The 25,439-nt window shown below is 45.0% G+C and overlaps 1 protein-coding gene across 4 annotated transcripts in view; it reads right to left on the reverse strand.

Moving 5' to 3' along the window:
- Positions 1–25,265, reverse strand: part of COQ8A (coenzyme Q8A) — a 48,836-nt gene extending 23,571 nt beyond the window's left edge. The window contains exons 1-4 of one of the 4 annotated variants that reach the window (XM_087776748.1): positions 25,182–25,265; positions 12,446–12,640; positions 9,645–10,055; positions 8,308–8,374 (exon numbers count right to left, since the gene is read on the reverse strand). In XM_087776748.1, coding sequence (XP_087632874.1) covers positions 8,308–8,374; positions 9,645–10,055; positions 12,446–12,622 — 655 coding nt within the window. In that variant the 5' untranslated portion in view covers positions 12,623–12,640; positions 25,182–25,265. Of the gene's footprint in view, positions 1–8,307; positions 8,375–9,644; positions 10,056–12,445; positions 12,641–22,620; positions 22,641–22,791; positions 22,917–25,146 lie in introns of those variants that run through there. The other 3 variants (XM_087776749.1, XM_087776750.1, XM_087776751.1) reach the window with 3 other exon arrangements.
- Between the last annotated feature and the right edge of the window lie 174 nt (positions 25,266–25,439).

Genomic DNA, 25,439 nt, shown 5'->3' on the forward strand with positions numbered 1-25,439 from the left:
TTACTAGTAAACTTGTGCAGACCCTTCAATAGTGCCAGGCCACACATGACCACTGAGCAAGTCTTTCGCACCAGAAATCCAAGATTTTATTAGCTGAACAAAATGAGAAAAATATCCATAGACTCCACAGCAAAGAAGCAAAGAGGCTTTTCAAACAGAGCATAACATCTATTAAAATGCTGATACAGTCATCTCCAAACAGATCCCACAGGTGAGACAGTAACTTGGAACAGAAAGCACCGAGAGTCAGACAGGAAGCCAGTGAAGACATACCTCATCAACAAAATGTGGTTTTCTAGACAGAATACCACTCAGGGAGCACTTCTGTTGGCCTTGATCCCACTTTCACCACCTCCAAAGCAATGCTCCCCATCAGAAATCAGCTTGGTCATTATCAGAGCTGGGCTGAACTGGGCCGGCAGCAATTAGTTCCAAAAGAAATACGTTGCATCTCCTCCTTAAGGCTCTACATTCACTACTGAGACTTACTGCCTGTACCTAAAATAAAACATATCTGAATTTTCTAATCTCTCTTCCTCATTAAGACACAAACCACCTCAAAGGCAAACAAAAAGACTAGGAACCATATTCTACCCTGCCTTCCAGAATAAAGCTGGAGAAGTTCCAGCATGCTCCAAAGCTGTTCGTGTTTTATATCAGTGTAGGCAAGATCAGACACCAAAAAAGTACGTATTACACCTCCCCTCTCATGGACGTACACAGCTGAGCATCTGAACTAAACCATATTGTAGACTACGCCAGAAAAAGACCTTCTGTTACAACAGCTCCTCTTAGAATTTGCTTACTGCTCCGCTCTCTCCAATTTGCTAGAAAACAAACTCCAATCATCAGTCAACAACGGTTCCAAATAAACTGAAGCCAGGCATAACCAAGTTCACTGTTAAACAGCTGCTAAGGTTCCAAGATCTGAAGTTTAAACAAAGGCTTCAAGCATCTTCACACTATAATCAGAGTGCACAGCAGGACATTTAGCTCAGGACATTACGTGAAAACACAATGCAGCATTCTTCCTTCAAAACGTTCAGTAACTATCTGGAAGCATCTCTGGGCATACGCAGCCCTGCTCTAAATGTGGTAGCAGGAGGGCAGATAATACTCTTGGGACTGTGCAGGATCATATGCATCTTAGGCATCTGCTGCTTCTTAGTAATCAAGCCTGCAAAAATGAAATCAGCTGTATATGTAACCTTCTAGCACCAAAAACCAGGTGACAATTCAAAGTTTTATTTCTCATCAAAGCAATGCCAAAACTTGGCCCTTTCCCTGAAAGTCCAGGGCTTAGAGAAAGCTGCCACTTTCCACAGTCTCAGTTACTCACATTATTCCTTTATCCTTACTAAGTTATTATCAGAATAACCATGAAATTAGGGAATTAAATAACAGGCTAAATTCCTCATAGCTCTAACTCCTATCTACTAATACCAGTGCTAGGGATCACTCTGACCCTGAACTTCAGGAACGTATTACCTTCTCCTTTACCAACTTGAATTTCATTCACTGTGGCATTTGGAACACACACAGCTCACACAACAAAAACCAGCGTGGAAAACTTCACCTTTCCTCATCTTACAAACCAGACTAACGCTCTAAGGTTCAGAAAGCAAGTAGCAGACAGGAGGGGTCAGAGCCACACCACTCATTTCCTGAAATGCCACTCAGATTTGTTTTCCAGGGCTCTTCTGCACACCCATCCAGCTGAAAGGCTGTGGTCCAGGCACACGTTATTTGAACACAAATAATGCTGTGTACTGGGTGTGGCTGAGATAGGAGTTAATTTTCTTCACAGCAGCCTGTATCATGTTGTGTGTTGGATTTGTGACTGCACGTGTTGGTAACACGCCAATGTTTTAGCTGTTGCTGGACAGCGTTTGCACAGCATCAAGGCTTTTTCTTTTTCCCACTCTGACCCCGCAATGAGTAGGCTGGGGGTGGGCAAGAGGCTGGGAGGGGACACAGCCAGGACAGCTGATCCAAATCAATCAAAGGGATCTCCGTACTATATAACGTCATGCTCAGCAGTAAAAGCTTGGAGAAAGGAGGATGAAGGAGGGTACATTCGAGGTTATGGTGTTTGCCTTCCCAAGTAACTGCTACAGATGCCAAGGCCCTGCTTCGCAAGAAGTGGCTGGCCATCCGCCTGCCGATAGGGAGCAGTGAATGAATTCCCCTTGCTGCTTTGCTTGCACATGGAGCTTTGCTTCACCTATTAAGCCATCTTTATCTCAACTCCCAAGTTGTCTCGCTTTTGCTCTTCCTATTCCATCCTGCTGTGGGAGGAAACGAGCGAGCAGCTGCATGGGGCTTAGCTGCCAGCCAAGGTCAACCCACCACACACTGCCAGCCGGTCACCTGTTACCGGGATCAAGTCATCTCTCCAAAGAACCTGCACAGCTGTAGAAAAGCACTCCCTCCTCTGGGCCACTACTCTACTGACCTTGCACAAGTCACTCCTGATGTCCTTCATTTTCTTTGTCTGCAAGATGAGTACTTCCTCCAAGATTAATAAATTTTGGGACAATTTTCAGCATCACTGAACAGCCACAGTTCAGCACCTTGGAAAATAACATCCCCCAACACCTCTGCATTTTGCACTTCATGCAGACAGATTATTTCAGGCCTGGAAAATGCCACTTGGTTTTATACCAGCAGAGTGCCTCTTCAGACATTTTCCAGGCATCTCCAGCACCCATTACACTTCAAACCAAGCCCATCAAGAGATGATCTGGAACCAGTTCAGGAAGAATCCTCTTGCTCAGCAACTGACACAACAAAACAAACAGGAGACTGAATGGGCTGTTATCACTCTGCTCAGCCTGCCAAGCACAGGGGTGGGCAAGACTCTCCCCTGGAGCAGTCTGTGCCCTGGTTTTGGTCACGTCAAACACTGCAAGCACCACACAGAATGCATTGCAAGCTACAGACAGTTGTGCATGGATTTCCACTAGCTTTCTGAGCATTAAATGCTCCACGGAAGAAAGCCACACTCACTTGTCACTCGCATGACAATCTGAATCCTGTAGTTGTCAGTCCTGTATATATTCAAGAGGCTAGCCTTTTTTTTTTCTTTGCAAAATTGCTACAATCACATTAGATCTAGACTTCCCTGCAAGCTTCTTGAATTCTCTTTATTGCAAAAAGATCTTATTATATCATTAAAATAATAAACTCACAAACCAGGAATATGATTAAGGGAGACAGAAACTGCTTAGAAAAGTCAAATGATGCAAGAAACAGAGAATGGAAATAAAGAAGAGATCAAGAACTGCGTGGGTGGAACTGATGACCCATCAGGCTACAAAACAAGCATGGAACAAAAAACTGCAGAAAAATCTGTTTTACCAGTTCCAATCCGGGGAAGAAAAAATAAAATAAACAAATAAAAATCAATGATGATATTTAGTACTATAAAAACAGCTACCAGCAGTCACTCCAGCTGCTGCAAGAAGCATACAAAAATACATATAAAGGACAAAGAAGTTCAGCAGAGCATCTTGTGTGATTACAAAGAAACACTAGCTCAGTATTACACGCAAGCATCAGAGAAAATGATTTTCAATCTTTCCAGCAAAATGTTCTTTGCTCTCAGAAGAGGCAAGAAGCCAGGCGAACTCTGCAGTCCAAGTATTTCTGCCTCCTGTTACTAATTTGTCCATCACCCACCACAGTGTCCTGACACCACAGCTGAGAGATCAACATTTCCTGTAACACGGGGGGGACAAGACGAAACATGCAAAGACAGGAGGCAGAATGATTCAAGTGTGAACGGGATCATGCCAGTAGCATGGAAATTCAGCTATCTGAACCCCAGGAATAGTTACATGAACTCTGCTTTTGACCTACTCAACATCTTCCCATCTTTTCCAAGCCTAAAATTATGTTCTTCTAATATGGAAATAAAGAAAAAAGTGGGGTTTATCCCACCAAGAAAAGTCAGAGTCAAATGCTAGTTTGACTGGTGTGGAGGTGGTAGGGGAAGAATCCACCTCAACCATTATATTTCCCACAGTGATTTCCTGGGGTCTTCAAATGAAGATGGCACCCCAAAGCACACAAGAAACATATCATGCGCAAAAAGCTTACTTGCTCTAAGCTGCACTCCCTCACCGATACGGAGCAGCCTCCTGCCCTTAATTATTTTCAATGCAATGCAAAGAGGCAGCTTGTAGAGCAGGAAATAATCACACACACCCCAGCTCTGCTATCCCCTATTTAGTTCTGATCATTTGAATGGCCTAGGAAGCAAGGACAGAGCTGGGTCACTACTATCCCATAGGTTAACAGTGACATCCCCTGCAAAAGGGCTCCTTCCAGCTGTTAACCATCATCCCTCAGCAGCAGCAGCAGCAGGTGCTCCCAAAAACCAATAATGTAATTGAAGACTCTCATTAAATCATCCTACTCCTTGTTTATGACTTCCATTGTGTCCTGGTTTCAGCTGGGATAGAGTTAATTTTCTTCTTGGTAGCCAGTATGGGGCTGTGTTTTGGATTTAGGATGAGAACAGTGTTGATGATACACTGATGTTTTGGTTCTTGCTAAGTAGTTCTTGCTAGGCTGTTACTAAATAGTTGCGGAGTAGTGCTCACGCTGGTCAAGGACTTTTCAGCTTCCCCTGCTCTGCCGGGTGCATGGGGAGGCTGGGAGGGGGCACAGCCAGGGGGGCTGACCCAGACTGGCCCAAGGGCTATTCCATACCGTATGACGTCATGCTCAGTATACAAGCTGGGGGAAGAAGGAGGAAAGGGGGGACATTCGGCGTGATGGCGTTTGTCTTCCCAAGTAACCGTTAGGCATGATGGAGCCCTGCTTTCCTGGGGATGGCCAAACACCCGCCTGCCCATGGGAAGTGGTGAACGAATTCCTTGTTTTGCTCTGTTTGCGTGCACAGCTTTTTCTTTACCTATTTAACTGTTCTATTTTATTTTACTTCAATTATTAAACTGTTCTTATCTCAACCCACGAGTTTTCTCCCTTTTACCCTTCTGATTCTCTCCCCCACCCCACCAAGGGGGGAGTGGGCAAGCAGCTGCGTGGTGCTTAGTTGCTAGCTGGGGTTAAACCACGACACATTGAAAGGGCAAGACAAGAGAAAATGCACGAGAGAGAACACACGCTGTGCAGGCACAGGGAACTTCCAACTCACCTACCACTGAGCTCTGAAACACTTAGTTTACTTCAAGCTTATCTTGCCTTCTCTAAAAAAAAAAAATACATTAAATTGGGTTGGATCTTAGGAAAGCAAAAATCAATTCTCATCTCAGTTGGAAACTGCCTCCTATGCCCTCATGAGACTCCCTTTATCAGCCTCACTCTTCAGCTTGCAGATATTTTTAAAAGTTGTACACGTTACCTCTTGCATCACTCCTGAGAATAATACCCAAAAAGGACTGTCAGCAAGGACACTAAGTAGCTAGGAGAGGCACGCAAGTACTACCTTCCCCTGCTCCCAATCCAAGAGGAAAACAGTCAACCATAAGCCAAAGCTCACCAACAACTTCAGAGTAAAATAAAAAATGGGTAAGAGTCAACAGTACACCACAGCTCTTCCCACCAGCTAATGTTTCCTGGTTTAAGCACTTAAAATGCTTCATAAAGATGCAATTTGAAAAGAACATTTCTCATCAGATAAGAGCTACAGGAAAAGCCACACTAGAATTAGCTGATGGGGTTTCACAATTGCACTGGCCCTCTCAAGGCCATGTGCAGGTCAGAAAAAACACTTTAAATTAGGAGCAAATAGCAAGCAGGAGCTGCTCCTCACTGCAAGTGGAGTCCCTCTTTCCATGCAGTTCTAGAGACTGTTTAAAAGCTTGTTTCAGTCTGGATCAAGACCTGACCATTAAGAAGTGCTCCTTACAGGTAGTCCTTCCCACATGAGGCTGCCCACACTATTTCAGATTCACCCCACCCTCCTTCAGATTCACCCCACCCTCAGAAACCACCTTCAAGCGTTACACAGCCTACCAAAATATTACCAAGGGATTTCTTAAACTGGAAAAAACCCCTACCTATAGGCCACATCCGTTGTTTTTAGCCAGTGTACTGACAGTACTATTTCTCCTTGCTATTGCGAGGAAAAATTCAGAGGGAAAGATAAGCAATGAATGCTCATGAAGATTGCACAGATCAGAGAATCCTAACGCCATTTTTGCAACTCAAGGTCCCCCCAAAAGCAAGAGCTCTGTCTTGCCAGCACTTTCAGTCATACAAAACAGACAACTGGAGGAGAAGGGCAAGACCAAAAAACAGATGACACAGAGATATGACTGGGGGTGCTGTTTATGAACAATCTCCTTCTTTTGCACTCTCCCTTGGTGGTTTTTTGTTTTGTTTTTTAACCTGAGGTTAGGAGAAGACAGGTAGTTAGTTATATTTCCCCTTGAAGCATGAGTCAGCCTTTCCTCATGCAACAGCCTTGGGCGCCAAGAGCTGGAGTGTACAGCAACAGCACTGGAACTCAAAGTTCACAGAAAATTTGGTCATCTGCCACTTTGCATCCACTAGCTGTCAGCAAGCAGCCACAGATAAATTCGGAAGATGACAGCTAAAAGTGCTGTGACACTTTCCATAAATTCAAGGCTAGATTAGAACGGAGACCTGTATGCTACTAGAGCTTAAAAACAAGGAAGTCAAGTGAGTTGAGCTTAAAAACAAAGAAGTCAAGTGAGTTGAGCTTAAAAACAAAGAAGTCAAGTGAGTTTTAAAGTGATGCCTTGTTACTCCAAAAGCAGATCATTCCTTTAAGGAATACTAAGCATGCTGAGAAGCCAGAGCGCCTGCAATGAACTACAAGGTTAAGAGATCTGACCAGCATTAAAACCTTATGTTATCACAAAGCTCACTTGCTGTTTATTCCTGCACTGCATAAAAATCAGTCCCTGCCCGCAACTCCTCCTACTGTGCACATTACTCTGACAAAGAGACACACAGAAGAAGAATCACTGGGTTTTTTTATACAATAGTTGATGTGAATTACATTCAACAAGCTATTTTTCTTTCTTCTGGGATCCGTAACACAAGGATGCCTACTTTGCACATGTGCTTCTCTATCAAATTTTGTGGAGGAGAATCACAAGAGCCACAAGGGCCTAACGTGCTACTTGGGGGAGACTGTCCACAACCTAGATAGGCTACTATCATCTCAAAACACTACAGTCACAAAAAAACACCAACAGAGAGACCACTCATCTAATGACGTGCTAAGTAAGACTAGCTGTGATCATCTTTTCCACCTGCAATACTGTGATAGTTCCCTTTTTCTCAGGAACATGTTACATCCTTTGATGGCTTTGGATATAAGATATTAGATAAGCACCATCTGTTAATATTACTGAAGATATTTAGCTGCTTTTTAACATAGCAAGTCCCATTCTGCAAATAAAATTCACATAGGTTTCAGCTAGCTTGACCTTACAAGCTCAGACCTTGCATCCTTCCTGGAAGAAAATGGTTTATAAGCAATGGCTAAGTAAATCAGACCTTGATTATTATCACCTCCCCACCCTCAAAAATCAATACCAAAAGGATATGTTTTATATTTAACCACTGTTCAGAGACGTAGAAACGATAAGTTTGGGAAAAATTGTTTAAAATAACAGCTGCTCCAGCTGTCTATGCTTGACAGTAACAGCAGACTGTAAGGACTAGAAGGAGAGTTTCCTCAATAAAGTGAAATCACATATGGAGGGAGCAGGGTATTTGTACAGACAGGAGAACAACCTGCACCTCACTCTCTCCCTCTCATTAAAACGGCCCAGCCCAGTATGTGTTACCATGAAGATGCGCAGTTCTACTATGCACTCCCAAATCATCTGCCCTACACTCTTAAGAGTGACTTTTTTTTTTTTTTCTCCCCATTTCAGAACAGGTATATGAAAACTAAGCTCCAGGAATGTATCAGCCTGCCATCTTAAGACAAATGAAAAGCCACATCAGCTCTGTAGTTCTTGTTTACAGGTAGCCTGCTGAATGCATCTGAAAGGTCTGTTTAGGTGGGGAGCTTTTTTCTTTGCCATACTGTAACAGTTAGATATGATAAAAGAGTAACAGAAGACAGAATTCAATTTGTAACTTCATTCTGACTAAAGGCCAAGATCCATAATTGTAATGAAAAAGCCCAAATCAAGCTCTGAGCTAACCAGCTGTTTGTGGGAAAGCACTTTACTATTAAGAAGCTTAACTAGAAAACAGAAGCAACTAATGCTTCCACCGGAGCACTGTCATAGCCAGCCACTAACCAGCACGTGCAAGTGTAGGGAATTCGCAAGTGTGGGTGCGCAAACTGACCTCCAAAGTTGGCGAGCCGTCCGATCCTTGTGACGGGAACCTTCCTCTCCCGGGCCCGCTCACTAAGCTGCAGCAGAAAGAGGGGGAAAGGAAAACAAGACAAAAAGAAATCCACAAGTGAACTGGGCATATGGTCAGATAACCTGCAAATTCAGACTGCAACTTTGAAAGCACTTGAACAACTCTGTGCTACAGAAAGCTCTTCTTGAACACTGAGCCTTATATATATTGAAATATTTTCGAATGAACACACTGCAGAACAGACACACCATGAACCAAAACACACACTAAGCAGAGGAGTGGACAAGAGGGTGGGAAAGACAGAACAGCTGACAACCATGTTTAGAAAGCCCATTTTTACTTTCACCTTAGCAGTCCTTATATTTTGAACTTGGAGCAGCAGCGCAATGCCAACCCAAACCCCCTTCCACGCGTGGAATTAAAACGCATGGAAGATTATCAGGTTCACAGCAGTGTATGTAATTCCCCCACGCACAACAGCTGGAGCAACAGAAGCAGCACACTGTTTCATCAAAGCAATATCCCGAGTGAGTGAACCCACAGTAGCATCTGATACTGGGTTTGGGGAAGGAGGCAGAAGGTCAGAGCAGATGGCAAGTGTCTCCAGTGTGAATTCTGCTGTGGGCTTTCTGTGCTGTCTCGCACAAGGGCACGAAGCACTAAAGCAATAATTGTGAGCTGTGCTACTCTCCAGTCTACTAATGCTCAGGGCAATGTCCCCTCCGCCTCTAGAAGGACTGCAAGACACAGCACAGGAAGCCACAGTCTTCACTGAGAGGAGCTTAGGTCCAATTCATTCTTCACAGTCATAGCAAAACAACTAGCTGAAGGGAACAGGGCCCTTCCAGGAGAAGACAGACTCTTTAGGTCAGTCTTCAAACCTTTGTAGCCTACAGCTGTCCCCACCTGCGCAACATTTCAAAACTGGGATGAAATACAGACCCTTCATTACTGTAACATGCATCAATAAATACATCGAGTCCTCATAGTCCAGTGAATGAAAGGAGAGCTCCTGTTAATATAAAACTGAAGTCTAACCCTATGTATGCTTTTTAAACACCCTCTCACATCAGAATATCTGATATAGAGGGAGCAAGTGTGAAAGGAGAGCCTGAAAAAGCTATTGACAGAATAAATATCACAGATCAGAGTTCATTTGCCTCCACAAAAGGGACTAGCAGGATAGGAAGAAATGAAACACAGGAGAAGGTGAGTAAGGACAATCCAGTATAGAAACCATAGTACTGAGAATCCTTAATTTAAAAAAAAAAAAACAACAAAAAACAACAACAACAAAAAAACCACAACAAACATACCATCTGTTTGTAGGGTTTCTGCTCTGAACCTGTTTTGGCCTGTCTGGCTTTATCAATATCTTCAGCTGTTAATCCACTAACAGAGGAATGGTCTTGGTGAAAAGCCCTATTTTGTCCAAAGGCAGCAGCAAAAGGATTTCCAGGGTCCCTAAAGCCTCCAAATAACCTTGCATCCATTTTGGGAGGGAAAGGCTTCTGACCCATGCCAGAATCTCCAGTCTCACCAGCACTTCTAAAAGGTCCATTCGTAGTATAAGAGTGAGCAGGGCCTTCGCTGCTGCGTTCGTGAGGCTTGCCAGGGGCAGTGGAGAAGTCCATTGGAGCATCTGATGGCTCTCGGGCTGAGAAGTCATAGTCTTTCCCAAAATCCTCACTGAGCTCAGTTAAGTTCTCCTGCTGTTTGCCTAGTTCCTGCAAACAATAATAGAAATACATTAAGAAAAGAACTTAAAACCTGCTCCCTACCCATCCGTGGTCCTCAGAGATGGGCACGCAGCTAGGCTGTCATGTCTCCACAGTAGGTAATTTGTAGAGACTCTGGCACTACGGGCATTCCCACTAAGAGACAGGAAAAAGGAAGAGACACCTGGGATCACTGGCAGGCTTTCAACTGGGAACAAATGGGACAAATTCGTTAACAGCTTCTCAAATACCCCGAACTGGAGACGCCTTGTTCTACGTACACTGCCAGGAAGGGTCACTAATTGTGGAGTTCACTAGAAGCAGCACACTGCTCAGAAACAACAGGTGATGGGAGCTGCAATATCACATAAGATATACTTAGGCAGGATAACAAAAAGCTAAACCTCATAATATTCAGGTCTTACCCCTACCATGCTCCCTCCTCCCACCCTGTCCCTAATCATGCAATGTCAGCACTTTCAAGCCCAATGCTACCCAAAGCAATACCAGATACCTACTTCTAGGCAAAGTATGCTCAGCCTTCCATGGCCATGATGTTACCAACTGCAAAACACATTTCATTATTCAACCACTAAACTATGGCAGGGCTTGTTGTCATCCCAAAATAAAGAAAGGTCTGTGCTTGAAGCAAGGATGGCAACATTAGACACAGCAACACTCAAGGCAAGCTTCTCCTGACAGTCTTTTCTGTTGTCCTGACCTGCAAGAGCTGTCCTACTAAGTCCAGATATTTCCTACCACTTTTCAATGTAGGAAAAGAAAAATAAAAACTAAAAAAAGTTAGCAGCAAAGCATTATCTGCTATTGTTACTTGGCATATTCTAGTTACCTATCTCAGCAGCGGCAATACCATGGAAGCACTGATGGCCCTTAACAGCCAATCAACAGGATTTTAAATCCTGCTGTGGTCAGGCAAGCAGGCAGCATATTTTAGGCTCCTTCCTAAACACTAATTACATTTTCCTTCCTTACAGAAAAAAACCAGAACATGGTCTTTCCTGTTATTCAGCAGGTCTCGTGCTATTCTGAACCTCAACATCACAGCACAGGGGGGAAAGGAGAAATCTGTTTACAGATGAGGACTGTGGCCACAATACTGACTGATGATTTCAAGCAAGAAGGCCTCTCTACTTCCATACTTAAATTTTTAAAAGCACGTCAGACAGCCAAAACCCTGCCACAGATCAAGAGAAGTGAAATATAGTCACTTAACGGAAAAGCTTTCCTCTCTTCGAAACAGAAAATGTAGCTTCACACTACAGATTTCTTGCTGAGCCCTGCTTTGGCAGCAGCTTCTCATGCAATTCATCTACAGAACGCAGGGCAAGTGTTCTGCAGGTGTGCTTGTGGGGCCTCTCTTGTGCAGAGAAACATGTACAGAAACAGGAGAACATCATCTATCTCTCTCTCCTTGGATGCAAAAGGAGGACAAAGGCAAGACAAAGCACTGTCCCCATAAACAAACACACTTAGGGTATTTCTATTGCAAGCTTAAATAGAACCAAGGAAACACAGGCCCAGATTCTAGGACTGAAGCTACAGACTGCCATGATAGTCTAAGATCATTGCATTAAAAAAAGAAAACATCAAAACCTCACTCATTAGTTTCTGCTTCAAAAACAATGATCTGAGCTACACTGTCTTTCTAAAGGATGATAAAGGATGATCGTTTTTGATTAAGAGAAGTTCTTTTCCTCAGACAAGCCCCATGTTTTCAAGAGATGGCAACACAGCAAATGTGAAACTCTTATAAATCCATCCCCATGTCTGGTGACAGAAGCTGCTGCGTAAAAAAAAAAAAAAAAAGTCTGTCTTTCCTTATGTTCCTCATTTGAAAATCAGTTCTGAAAATCCAGCCTGGGCTGTAAGTGATGAACACGCAAACACCTGACCCTGAGCCATTCTGAAAAATACCACGTGCACCAGTTCTGTCAAGAAAGGAAAGCAGCACTGAAATAAATCCAATTCACTCTAGAAGAGCTGTTCACTTAGTCAAAGGAGAGGTAATCAATGACTGAAGTTTAGAGGACACTTAAAATAACAAAGCTGCTGGCCAATCTTAGCAAGAGCTTGATCTTTGACAAGATGAGGTGAACAGAGTACTTTTCATTTTCAGCATGTCTTAAACAGTCAGTAATGGAAACAAACACTCTGCAGTAGCAGTCCCCCCCCCCGTTCCTGTCCAAGCACCTACTGCACACCACAGGAATCCTGGAGAATTCCCAGAGCATTGCAACATCTGTATTATTGATCCAGCACTTCAGAGCTAGGTTCTAGTTCACGATACAAGTTCCTAGCCACCCCCACAACGAACCCCAAAAGTACCTGGAGGAAAAGCAAAACATGAGACTAGACTGTGCACAAAGAGCTTTGCTTACCTGCACTTTCCCCAGGGCAGAACTGAACTGTTCTTCAGCAGCAGCTTGGAGAGTCCTTGCCATGGTAACTGCATCGCCCCCAAGGAGCACCTGCCGAAGCTGTCCTGCCTGGGTCTCTAGGACTGCTTTACTAAGCTTTGTCAAGCCCTTCACGACCATGATGGCATCGCCCGCCATGACTGATGTCTTTCTGTGCTGAAAGATGGAAAAGAAAGGGGAGGGGGCAAGATGTCAGGGAACGAGTTTGCAAGCAGTTTCAAGTCACCCAAGACCCAGTGGCATATCCCAGACAATCTCTTTCCGCTTTGGCAACCAGCCACCATGGGAACTTGTTTGCAGCTCAGATAACAGACAGGCCAGCTTGAATGACAGCTAGTTAGCTGACCTTACCGGGCAAAGCAAGAACTCTCCCTATGACTGTTCGTGAGTTAGGATAACGTTCCAGGACGCCACACAAATAATTCAAGTTACCATTGACCAGGGGAAGCAAAAACAGGTAAATGTCAGTAACAGTGCAAAGACGGTCTTGATTCCCTCCAGATGTTTAAAAAGGATTAAAGGCATTAGCATTTGACCTTTAATTGTTATCAGGCCCTGGAACATATCCTCAGTGCCTGATAGCACGGCTGAAGTGCGCTGACAACTGTCACATCCCATTCCTGCCCTGGAGCTATGCCTGCTCATGTTACATAGCCAAATTTCTTCACCCCCACACCAACGAGTAAGCTCTGTCTGTCCTCCAAGGGCAGTCTGCTCATCCTCCAACTTGTAGCTCACTCTGCTACTTCTAATTGGAAACTTAAGTACGCTCAGAACGCCTACCAACCACAGCATTTGCACAGTACCGCACTAGAGTGCTAAATTTTTGACTTGGTCCCCCTTTCTGTTCGAGAGGTGCTCCATCTCAGATTCATAACCGTCTGTGCAATTTCAGCGTCTTCAAATACAAACTGGGCACCGCAGGATGCAGGACAGAGTGTGGCTGAGAAGAATAAGTTCCACCAACTCCTTTGTCTGAGCCTAAGGACACCCATCGCTGCAGTTCACGTAAAAGAAAATCAAGAGTGGCTGAGACTTCAAAACCATTTTGCAAGGGAGATTTTTCACCTGCTTATTTCACTGATCTCCCACATCTTTAAAGCACGGTCAGGGTCACAATTCCAGGGCTGGTTCAGTCGCACGTCCTCCCACCTTTACTAAACAGAGAAGATAGAGGCATGCAGTTTGCACAAGATGCTGACTAAGGTTCAACCTTACCCATACAGCACTCTCTGTAATCATTTGGGGGGGGGGGGGAAAAGTTCTGGCTGTGATAGGTACCAAGCACTAGTCTAAGGCCATGTATTTAAGTTATTTTCTAGGTAGGTACACAGGTACCGATTCATTTTTAGAAGATAACATGTCAACATCCACATACGCACGACAACTACAAACATTAATACACTGAAGTGGTACAAGTGATCCTGAGTCAACAGTAGTAGCCACAGCATTACGCCCTGCTGCAGATCACAAGCAACTGGATCCAGTTACCTTCTCGGGAAGCACAAAGCCTGTCTCACAAACATGTCTGCTACATCAGTCAGGCAGGAGAAGCACAGACCACTATAGCTAAATTTCTGGATAAGTACACAATTTTGCTGCAGTCACATAGGAGATGCGTGGATTACTACAGCTGAATTTCAGAAACACATTATTATGCAAATGCAGGGTAAACCCTGGTTACTGGAATATTTGTTCAACAACTGTTAATCAGTGATCAAAATCAGGAACAACAGCTGTAGCCAGGAAGCAAGTATTATACTTCACATGCTTTAAGTACGCCTGTTAGGACCGTCAAGCGTTCGCAACGAATCTAAGCTCAATAGGTTAGCTGTAAAAATAAAAATCAGGTCATAATTCTGTGGTTATCTTTACAAGACCTGTCCATATGCTCCAGACCTGTAAGAAGTGTTACTCCTGAATCTCGCCAGAGTTTAATCACTAGGGTTGGTTTTAACGTTGTATAATGCACTTTTAAACTTGAAAGCTGCCTGTCAGGTAAGGAAACGTACTCTGTCAACAGGAGGTGGTTTTCTTCCCCCCTACATCTTGAGACTGGAAATTTCCACATGGATCTCACTCAAAGCATTTGCAGGCAGTCGCTGCAATTCAGAGGCAGGCAAAGAAACCAGCCAACAACACAGTACTGTCCTAGCTGAAATGAGACCGTTCAAAGGTTGCCACTACTAAGAAATAAGCACTTTTGCAGTTGCAAGTATTAGAAGCACAGGAAAGCTTGAATGTGAAAAGTTCACTCCCTCCCTCCCAAGAAGGGCAACAAAAGGTAATGCGATATAGATCAGTGTACACTCGGACAACACACACAAAACCATCCACTTTTAACGTGGATTCTTTCTAACCAATGATACTAAAACCATATCCTCCTTGCACCCAAAAACAGCCGAAGGACTTATCTTGAAGTGACAGTTATGATAGGCTAAAAGTGCATTTCTTTTAAAAAAATAAAATCTTCCAACAAAATTTCAGGGAAGCTAACACAACCACAAATGGAAAACATACATTGCACAGTGAGTGCTCAACCCTCCATTGCTAAACATATCAACAAGCAAAGAGGACCAATTGCCCTTTACAGGTTTGGCTATAAAAGCCAGCACTGGGCACGCTGCCACCAATATCCTTCTGACTTCCATGCTATCACCCCCACTCTCCTCCGCACAGCAGCTATAACCATTAGGTCCCATGCAAGTGGTCTGTTAGTGCAGAAGCATCAGCAACATGCTCCTACGCGGCGCTGCCAAAGGACAGGCTATTGTAACAGCCCCTTTATCCTAGCACCTTGCTGAAACGGAGGCCTCTGTGTAGGAAACGCAAGCCCACATGCAACGGACTTGCTGTTTTTAGTGATCTTTCAGATTCTCTGTAGGTAGCTCACAGACCCAAATGGAAACCACAGTACACTCACAAATGCAAGGCATGGCTCAATAAGGACTTCAGAGGTCAAACGCAAGGAGAGTCACCAACAAATAAAGGCTGAGAAGGAGGAATGTTTTCAGAAGCGAGACCATACTCCCACTTTTTAACAGAACTGTGTCTGTAAGCCATCTCCTTCCAGTTCCTCATCTTTTGTACACCAAGCCCTCACCTTTAACAAAGCACAGTCAGGAAAAAGCAGAGGAAACAAAAATAACTATACTGCAATGATTAATCCTTTGGCAATAGGCATCAGGAGCAAGAAAACGTTCAGGTAATGTCTGTACCCATCATCAAGCAATACGAAGGTGGGAGCTAACAAGTGCTACGAGAACTGAACTGATACTGGAGGCGTTTTCCTCAAGCGGAAAAAATGCCACATTATCTAATTTTGTAGACCCTACATTTAGCAGGACATGTTGGTTAATTATCCTGGGAAGGACACAGAAAGCAGAGACTAACGAGGTTATCACAACCAGAAGGGGAAAGCATGAAAGAAAATGCATGCTAGATAATCAAGAAGGAAAAAGACAACACACAAAAAAATAACCAAGAATTAGGAAAATTAGGTTTTTTCTTCAATGAAAAAGCAATAAAGCACAAGCAAGGACAAGAGACACAAAAACTGACAGAGGAAGCACGCACTTCCAAGACGACTGGTATGTATCCCCAGTGATACCCTTGTGTTAATACCCAGTGCAGACAGCAAGCAGGCAAGGGATTTCCCCCCCGCCCCACGGCAAGTTCTATTCATACAGTTACTAAACCAATAAACAAGCAGTGTAAGCAAGCTCTATCAAAAACAGATTTAAGGAGTGGTTTCAAACAGAATTGGTCCGAGTGTACGAAGTCCATCTCACACTTGACTTGCCTCCTGAGGACTTATCTAGCGCTAGCAAAGTAGGGCACTGCCGGCACGGAGTATGGACGAGTCGGTCATGTCTACACAAGCTGTCAGAGTGCCTGCTAACCTGGATTAAAGAGGGTTGACAAGTGTCAATCATGAGCTACTTTCCAAAAATAGGCAGGGTCAGAGTTTTTGCTTAGTAAACTTCCCACAGTTGAACGAACCTCTGGAAAACACCCACACCTAGCACGAGCAGGCTAGAGCCAAGTCACCCTCAGACACCAGACAAGGTCCACACAGCAGGCAGAGGGGCTTGTATAGGTTAGATGCCACACTGGTGGGTAAACCATCTCCTGACATCGCACCAGATATCGAACCCTCCTGTAAGGACAAAACTAAATCAATGCCTGGGATGCTCCTGTGTGCAATGACCACCTGCCTCTCAAGCCACTGTCCTCTAGTGACTAACGGCAGCGCATTTCCTCCCTTCTTCAACACGCCAGGCTACTGGACTGAAGGTTTACGCAAGTATTGCGAGACACTCAGCATATCAGAGGCCAGTAACAGAAACCCAAAGCCTCACAACAGGCAACAGATGAATTCTTATATTTGTACTGTTTTCAAAACACATCCCTCCGTTCATTCCCCTTCTTTCCCACGGGCTAGCTGTGCTTTATATATATATATATATATATATATATATATATATATAAAAGACAGACCAAGTTTAAACACAAGGAGACTTCTAATCATACAGAAATATACCAGAAATATTTCTGAAAGTTTTCTGTGCATGACAGCACAGCCTCTTTCAATGTAAGGGAATTACTTCTATTATCAACAGTTTGCTATCCACCCAAGAAAGAAGCTCATCTACTGTTGAATAATTTAAAAACAAACAAACAAACAAACAAACAAACAAGAAGCCAACAACCCACAAACCACCAACCAAAAAACCCCACCAAAACCCCAGCAGTTTTACAGTAGCCCATATTCCCCCTCTCAGGTCTGCAGAAGTTTTAGCTGCCTTCTTTACCTCCAACTGTTCTTTTAAATGAGACAAAAATGAAAAACATTAGGCTGGATAGGTAGTAAGGCAAATAATTAAATACCACACTTCCAAAGGAAACAAACAGTCTCTATGCCTTCCCCCCCCACACTTCCTATTATCCATTACCACAATCACTGTTATCTTCGTTTCATCTAAACAAGGACTATAACCCCGGAATCAGTGTTACAGCCACCCACACCATCAAAGTGAGCACAGCAACAGTATGAAATAAAAATAATAAACACCACAAACAAGATACAGATGACCAGGTACTCAGCACATTTGTTCTGTGGCCATAAACCAGCAGTGGACTAACTTCAAAATCAGTATTATTCATTAAGCTGTTCTCTAACTGATCTTTTACAGATTTTTCCATTTCTTTTTACTTGTGTTGCCATACCAACCCTTTCATGTGATCCTTTCACTTTTCAGCCTTTTTCAGCTCCATCACACACCTCCCCACCAGATCCTCTGATACCAGATTTCCAAGCCCCTGCCTAGACATATTTCAAGTAGCTGGGTTCCTTGGGTTGCAGCTGACCCAGATTTTAACCATGCAGGGCACAGAACAAACTGCATTTTAAAAGGAGAAAGTTGCCATCATCCTTTAAATCGAACTGAAGATCTACCTTGCCTATCCTTCATTCTTCCCCCTCCCCACATCTCCCACACACCGCAGCTCCAGAAGAAATGTCTTTAAAGATCTGACCTACAACAGAACTAAGGACTCCTATATTTGAGTCCTGCCCCGTGGCTTTGACTCAAGCCTCCTCAAACTGAATTCATCGAGTCTCTGAAAGCTGCTTTAAAACTACCCTTGCACAAAGCAGTTTGCCAATGCCATTTAAAACAAACACCGCTGAAGGGCAGGAGGAACTTGTTTACTGTCTAATCGTTACAATAGCAGTACACGCACTGATAAAAGTGGGCTGCTTGGCAGACAAATGCATCTTTCCACCAAAATTCAGAAGGCTTAGCAGTCATTTTTGGCGAATGACAGCTAGTTCAAAACCCAGTACGAACCATTTTCCCCATAAATGGCTTGACACACAACATAAGAGTGAAAAGAATGCTTGGACACTTTAAAAGCAAGCACAGTCTGCTTTATTTTAGGCACAGATACATCAATGCAAAGTGAATGCTCTGGACTGACGGCTCTATTTACTTCTTTCTGGACAATGTCTGGGGACATGCAAGAGTATAGTCACAGCCCACGTGCCTGGAATTAACAGAGCTTCTTTCTACCCTGGCCACGGATCTAGAAATAATTCACTCACAATTAAGATCCTAGCGAGAGAGCACGTTCCCTCATTACAGGCCACTTCCTCTGCTGATACGCCTCGACACGATACATTAATAAATTCTGTCCCGGGCGCACGTTGTTTCCCATTACACTGAGGTAGATCCAACTCAGTTGCTGTGATTTTAAGGCTACCGCTCACTTGCTTTTCTCCCCGAGAATGAATTCTGTGTCTTCTCCTGGGAAATAAGTATTTACAGTCAGGGGACAAAACATGTTCCATTCACCTCATTTGCAAGCCTTTAAAATGTACTACTTAGGCAACAAAGATTTGGGCTGTTGGGCCAATCCCAAGTTGTATTTATACCTAGCATCCTATCTTTGTATCGCCTATATTACCAAGAAGAAAGGGGAGGAAGAACAAAAGAGGACAAGGAAAACCCAAGAGTTTTCTTTTGTTTATGCACCGGGCAGTGCTTAGAACAAGCCATTGCACCGCATCCTCGATGTGGCTCAAAAGCCATGAATAATTCTGACAAATTCTGTGACTAAAGTTACTTCCCATGCACGCACATGGGTCTTTCATCCAGCAATAAGGACAATAGGATATTAAAATCAAAATGGAGCACGACCACGAAACAGACAGATTAATATCAGATTCAGGCAGGTGCCATATTTGAAGCATACACTTAAGAAACAGAACTATTACAAGCTGAATTTACACCTTTATTTGTTTTTATGGCAAGCTTACACAAGAGCACAGTTCACTGGTTCCAAGTCGTCCCTCTGTCAGCGTTGGCATACAGCATCCCTTTAAAAGACAAATCCCCCACATCCATACGGAACAACTGTAACCAGCGGTTATTTATAAAAAGGTTACACTAAAGCCCTGCGCTGATCAAATCCAAACACTGGGCTTCAAACAAAAACTGAACATTACAAACATCCCCCCCCCCCCGCCGAGGTTTGCAGAGCAGCTCTATGCTCTTGCAGAGTCACTTCACCAGTTAGGGCTGGAAAGAGACCCCTAAAGCTCAGCTCCCCGTCTGACGCACAGCTACGCAGCACTGAACTCTGCACAGGTAACTAATAGAGCTCCCCACTGGTCTCATGCTCTGAACTAGAATAAGAAGCATGAATGAGGGAGGTTATCAGTTTGCAGTTACTTTTTTTTTTTTTTTGGCACACACTGTTATGTTGTAATTGTTTTTATTGGAAGTTTTAACTTTCTGAAAGCACACCGAGTCCAACTTAGGAATTGGAAACCGATAAAAAGCTATGCCTCACAAACAAGCGCAGATTCCTTTAGACTCAAATACACCGTTACTTAAGACAAAATTCTTGAGAAAAATACCAGCTCTTCCTCTTGCATTTAAACACACATCACACTTCACTCATCGATCTCAAAAAGCTAAAGAAAGGGGGCTGATATCGAAGTTCTCTACTTTAGAGGGAAGAGAGCAAGTAATCTACCCAAAGTTACACCGCATGTCAGCGATGGGGTTGGGAACAGAATCATAGCTCTCTCCAGACAACACTGATCCTTACAGCACACAGCCTATACCTACGCGTCCTTTAAATATCCACCCACACAGAGCAAATAGAAACAAGGATTTATAGCCAGTTTGCTGGCCATCTTAACGGTATATTGTTAACAGTCATATCTAAATGATTAAATGCCACACCGGCAATGGTTTCTAGTCAGAACCTTTCTAATTATAAGCTTCTAGAAAACTAGACACGCCCTGTAACTGTACTGTACATCTGTCTGCCTCAGGTGTAAGAAGGTATTTTGCTTATTATCCTTTTTGTACACCAGGACAGAACCACGCACGCTACATCTGGAGTCCCTGCGTTACAAAGTCAGTAAGAGGTACCCCATGCACCTCTCTCCGGGTGGCACACGCACATCCTCTGCTCGCATGGTGACCATAACCCTTCCGTTATCATCGTGAACGGCAGGTCAAACACCACAGCCTCCCACTATTGATCCTACAGGCGTACATGTCTAGATGTAGATAGATGACTTTCAACCTTGCCCTGGAAGCTAGGGTTATGTTCAAATTTAGTAACTTACAACACATCCTACTCTATTCATAGTCCCCTTACATACCAGTGTCCTAGCTATGGGAGCTTTCTTTTTTCTGGCTGTGCCAAAACCTCCCTGTAAGAAGAGGAAAAATAGGATGCAAGAAGAGGACCACAGGCAAAAAAGACTACTTCAAGACGACATAAAGTGATCTCTGTGCTGAAGGGGAACATGGTCTATCAGAACCTTCAGCTCCTGAGTTACAGCTCTGCCACAGCCCTCAGAGAAGTTATTTGTGTCAATTCCTACTCACCACATACAGGTATTTTTGACACTAGGGTAAATGAGAGTAATGAGCTCCATATTTCTCCTAACTTACTACTAAACCTAATCTGCAAGCTCTCATACCTGATACAGAATCTGTAATCTACAATTACTTATGCTCTCTCTGTATAGATTTTACGAAATCATAAATTTATATAACATAGAATAAACATATTGCTTTTCCAAACTAGAAGAGCCAAAGTCTTAAGCAACTTATATAGGTGCCTTTGAAAATCCCAAACCTCCCACAGCGGCTTCTGAATGACCATACTCCACAAAGCTTTGCTATGCAATATAAAATTCCGGTCTTAGCTATTTTAGAAGAGTTCTCTAAAAGAAACGCTCAATCCACTCACAGCTTATTGCCCAGTCATTCTCCCTTCCATCTCTTTCCTAGTCCTGATTATCCTCTTGATGAGTATGTTGACCGTATCGAACTAAGATGAGGATTCAATACTCCCAAATGGCACAATTCAGACAGCAGAAGAGCTGTGACATTTCAGAATACTATGCCAAGCCCTTTTATAGTACATTTGTTCAGCACATCCAGAAAAACCAAGGTGCGCACCTGGTTAAAAAGGAGACGTGAATAGCAATGAAAGGGGCTACATAAAGATCTGATCTATGCAGAAAACCAGGACAAACTGTAGAGGCAAAACAAACACAGTGAGAGAACTTTGTAAGTGGAAGCTATCACCTGCACAACACAAAACAGCTCTAGGACCACCTAGACCACAAGCAGATCATCTCTCGTGGTGTCTCTGCAGACAGAATCTACGGAGCCTTTAAGAAAAAGACACAGCCTTATGCAGTTTCCAGGAAAAAAAAAAAAAAAAACAACCAAAAAAAAAACACACCTATGTTTTAACTCTGTATATGCGTGCAGACTTGTTTAAGCAGACAGATGAATTTGTAAAGCTTCTAGAAGCCAACTCCACAGATTGACAGCAAAGTTTTTCAGAGCAACTAGTGTTATTTCCTATGCTGTGAGAAGCACACAGAGCACTTCGATACTGAATAACTGGGAGTTTAACATGCTTCACTTAGCTCTACACCTCTACCGACTGACAAAACACAAAAGCCATTAAAATAAAGTTCAGAAAGAAGTGTGAAAAGAACGGGCAAAACTCGCGTATCCTGTTACTTCTTGGTCTTTGTCACCAGCTTAGATTGGTTTAATTTTGCCATCTACTGTAAGGGGGGGGGGGGGGGGGGAAGGGGGTAACAAAAGTGGCATCTAAAAAATTGAGAGCATCTTTGAATCTAAAGATAGGCATATGTTGATAAAAATGAGCTTTCACTGCTGGGTGGGAAAGCAGACACTGACTGAACCCCCTCCCTCAAACGACCGAGCTTTGCTGCTAGCTTGCATTTTGGCTCCAGATGCGAACAACGCATTTTCTTCTCCAGGTACTGAAGGAAAGCACGCACTCACCGAACAGCCAGCACTTCAAGCGCTTTTATAAAACAAGTTGAGAGAGAAGCTCCTCTTCTCCTAGAGATGCTCCACCCCAGAATACACAGCTCAACAAGCCAAAAAGCCTCCTCTTCCAGACTCCCTTCTTAAACAGTTTGACAGGGAGAAAACCAGGAGACCTATGTGCACGCAGGAGACAGGATACCCACATACTGCTTCAGACTCGCCACCTCCATCCTAAGCTGGACTGTTCACCCATCAGTACAGGGAGATTTAAGGAATAAGAGAAACGCTTACTCATGCATCAAGCCGAGTCCTGAGATGTGTTCAACAAGCCAGCTGGAGCAAGCAAGCTATACCATGCACACTGACACACAAGATAAAAGACCACGGGACACATGCCATCCCTAGCATCCTCGTTAAAACAATTTAAAATACACACACAAAAAACCCCAAACCAATCTTTACCTACAAAAATGCTCTGTAACCAACCAACCAGTTCAACATGAGGGAAATTAAAAAGCAGGAATTCGGCTGCTGTCTCTCATCCTTCTCTGTTTCTAGAAAAATAATACAGCCTGACAAACAAGGCATGAAACAACAGACCACCACTTGCCTGTAAAAGGACTACTGGAGGACTAGAAGCCAAAAAAAGTTCTGTTCTTGCTGCATGGATGCAATATGAGCTATTATTAACTTGCTCTAAATATCACAAATGAAATAACCAGAGCTGCATTGCATAGCACAGAATTCTCCTTGACAGCAACGGAACAAGGTGATCAACACTCAGACGGTAAACATGTAAGGGAATTCTCCACATCTTCTGACCTTTTCTTCTACTTATCACACCGCTTTATTTTTAAAAGGGAGACACTGTCAAAGCACAGCAGGTCACCTATTTTTCCCCCCTCTTGAGTAAGACTGGACAACACACAACTGTTTATTCTAAGCGTATCTTATTCAAGGTTACCAAGGTCATTGCTAACTAACAGCAAAGAAAAAGCATGTACAAAATACAGAAATAAGCCTCCTGGTCTCAAAGCAAGCAGGCTGATAAGCACATGAACTGCAGCTAAACTTCTCCTTCTGATAGGAAGGAGAGACAAGTTCTCATTACGTGGCAGAGAAAGGCAAGGCCAATAAAATTCTGTTTAAATGCTGATCTGCTTTCAGCCCTTTAACTCGGAGCAATTTCTGAATCCTTTCAGAAGTCTTTTACTGAGCTACTACTGACTTTGGCCAGTATCCTTCTGCACCCGGTGCTAAGAATTATTTTGCATATGCTCAAAGAATACACCCCAGTTCAGTGAAGCAATCTAATTTAAAGACAGGCAACTCCAGAAATAAACTTCAGAGGTCCTTGTGTTATTTCTTTTCAGAGAAACAATACTTTAGGTTACTGAAAGAAGAATCTTTTATATCCTCTCACTTTTTTTTTACCTAAAGACTAAGTAAAAGAGTCTGCTGCATTTCTATTAAGAGCAGCCTTCCCATGTCTTTATTCTTCATAAAGCTGAGCACAAAGTTTGGATTTTCATTGCATGGTGGGAACGCAGAGAAGTTCCCCACCCACATTCCTGCTGGGTGGGACATGACTGCACCGGAGTATCAGAAATAGTGTTATTTCATAACAAATACAGTTCTGCAGAAATTAGGATGGTCAGTAACTATGAAAGCAACATTACACAAGGCAAACTTTCATATCTGTAGTTATTTATAGGTAGTTTGCCCAGTGCCTGTTTAAAACTAAGTACCTCCCGTTAATTCCTGTTCAGTTTGTTACAAAGACTCTGTAAATAAGAAAAGTAAGGCTATTTCCTCGGGCACCTTACCAAAGCAGGGTCTCATGGCTGCTCTCCCCCCATTTCAGCTACAAGCAAGCTCAAAACAGCCAACAGATTTATTTCACGTCCGTCTTCAGCCAGACGCACGGAACCGTCCCAGCAAGGGAGAGCAGGGAGACTGTAAACCAGGGCAGCCTGGAAAGCCAGCACACGCACCCAGCACCGGACCCCGCATTTTCTCCTGCGATGCCCGTGGCGAGACGCACACCCCACGGACTGCAAAAGCAGATTCCACCCCTTGCCCCAAGCGGTTTTAGACGGGCTATGCAGAACACCCCGCGCACCTGCCCGGGCCGGCAGAGAGCCCTCTCCCAGGGGCGGGATGGCCGAGCCCGGAGCCCCCGCGGCGGGGGGAGGGAGGGAGGGAGGGAGGCGGACACGGCCCCGCCGCCGCCCCGAGCGGACGGGCGGCAGCGGGCGGCGGCAGCGCGGCCGGACCCAGCCGCCGCACAAGGCCTGGGCCGCACAGGACCCGCCGCGGGCAACCGGCCGCGGTTACGGGCGCCCGAGCGCGCCCCGCACCGCTCGCTCCGTCGCCAGGGCAGCTGAAGGCCTCCCCGACCGGTTCCCGGGCCCGGCGGCGTCTCGGCGCGGCCCCGCTGCTCAGCGCCCGCGGCCACGGCCTCCCCCGGTCCCTGCCCCGCCAAGGGCACGCAGAAGCCCGCAGCACCGGCTGGCTTCTGGCCGGGTCCAGCCCGGCGGGGCTCGGGCAGCCGCTGGCACGCCGCCGCCATTGCCCGCCGGACCCCGCACACGTCCCCCCGTCGGGGACCGACGCCTCGGCGGAGCCACCCCCGGGACGAGGGGCCGGGCGGCGGCCGCGCTCCCTCTCCGCGCACGGGCGTCCTCCCCGCGGCGGCGGCGGCGGCAGCAGCAGCAGCAGCAGCTGCGGCGGCGCCGCCACCGCCCCCCTCCCTTCCCTTCTCTGCCCGCACCGCACTACCGAGTACCGCTCCGCAGCTGCAGCTGCTCCCCGTACCCTGGGCACGGCCCCACGGCCGCGGCGGCGCTCACCTGGCCGCCCCGCTCCGCGCCCGCCGCCCGGGCCCGCGCGCTTGTTTACCGCCCCGGCCGCCCCCGGCCGAGGCCCGGCCTCACGCCCCGCCCCCGCGGCGCTGCCATTGGCGGCTCCGCGGGCCCCGCCCCTTACCGCGGCGGAACGGCGGCCGAGGAGCGTGCCCAGCCCGTGCGCCCCGCGCCCCCGCCAATGGCAGGAGGGCTCGGGCGGGGCGCCGGCCAATGGGGGGCGGGGGCGGGGCGGGGCGGGGGCCG

The sequence above is a fragment of the Nipponia nippon genome, unplaced genomic scaffold (assembly GCF_047370975.1).
Source record: "Nipponia nippon isolate SJK-2023a ecotype South Korea unplaced genomic scaffold, ASM4737097v1 scaffold_4, whole genome shotgun sequence".
Classification (NCBI taxonomy): domain Eukaryota; kingdom Metazoa; phylum Chordata; class Aves; order Pelecaniformes; family Threskiornithidae; genus Nipponia; species Nipponia nippon.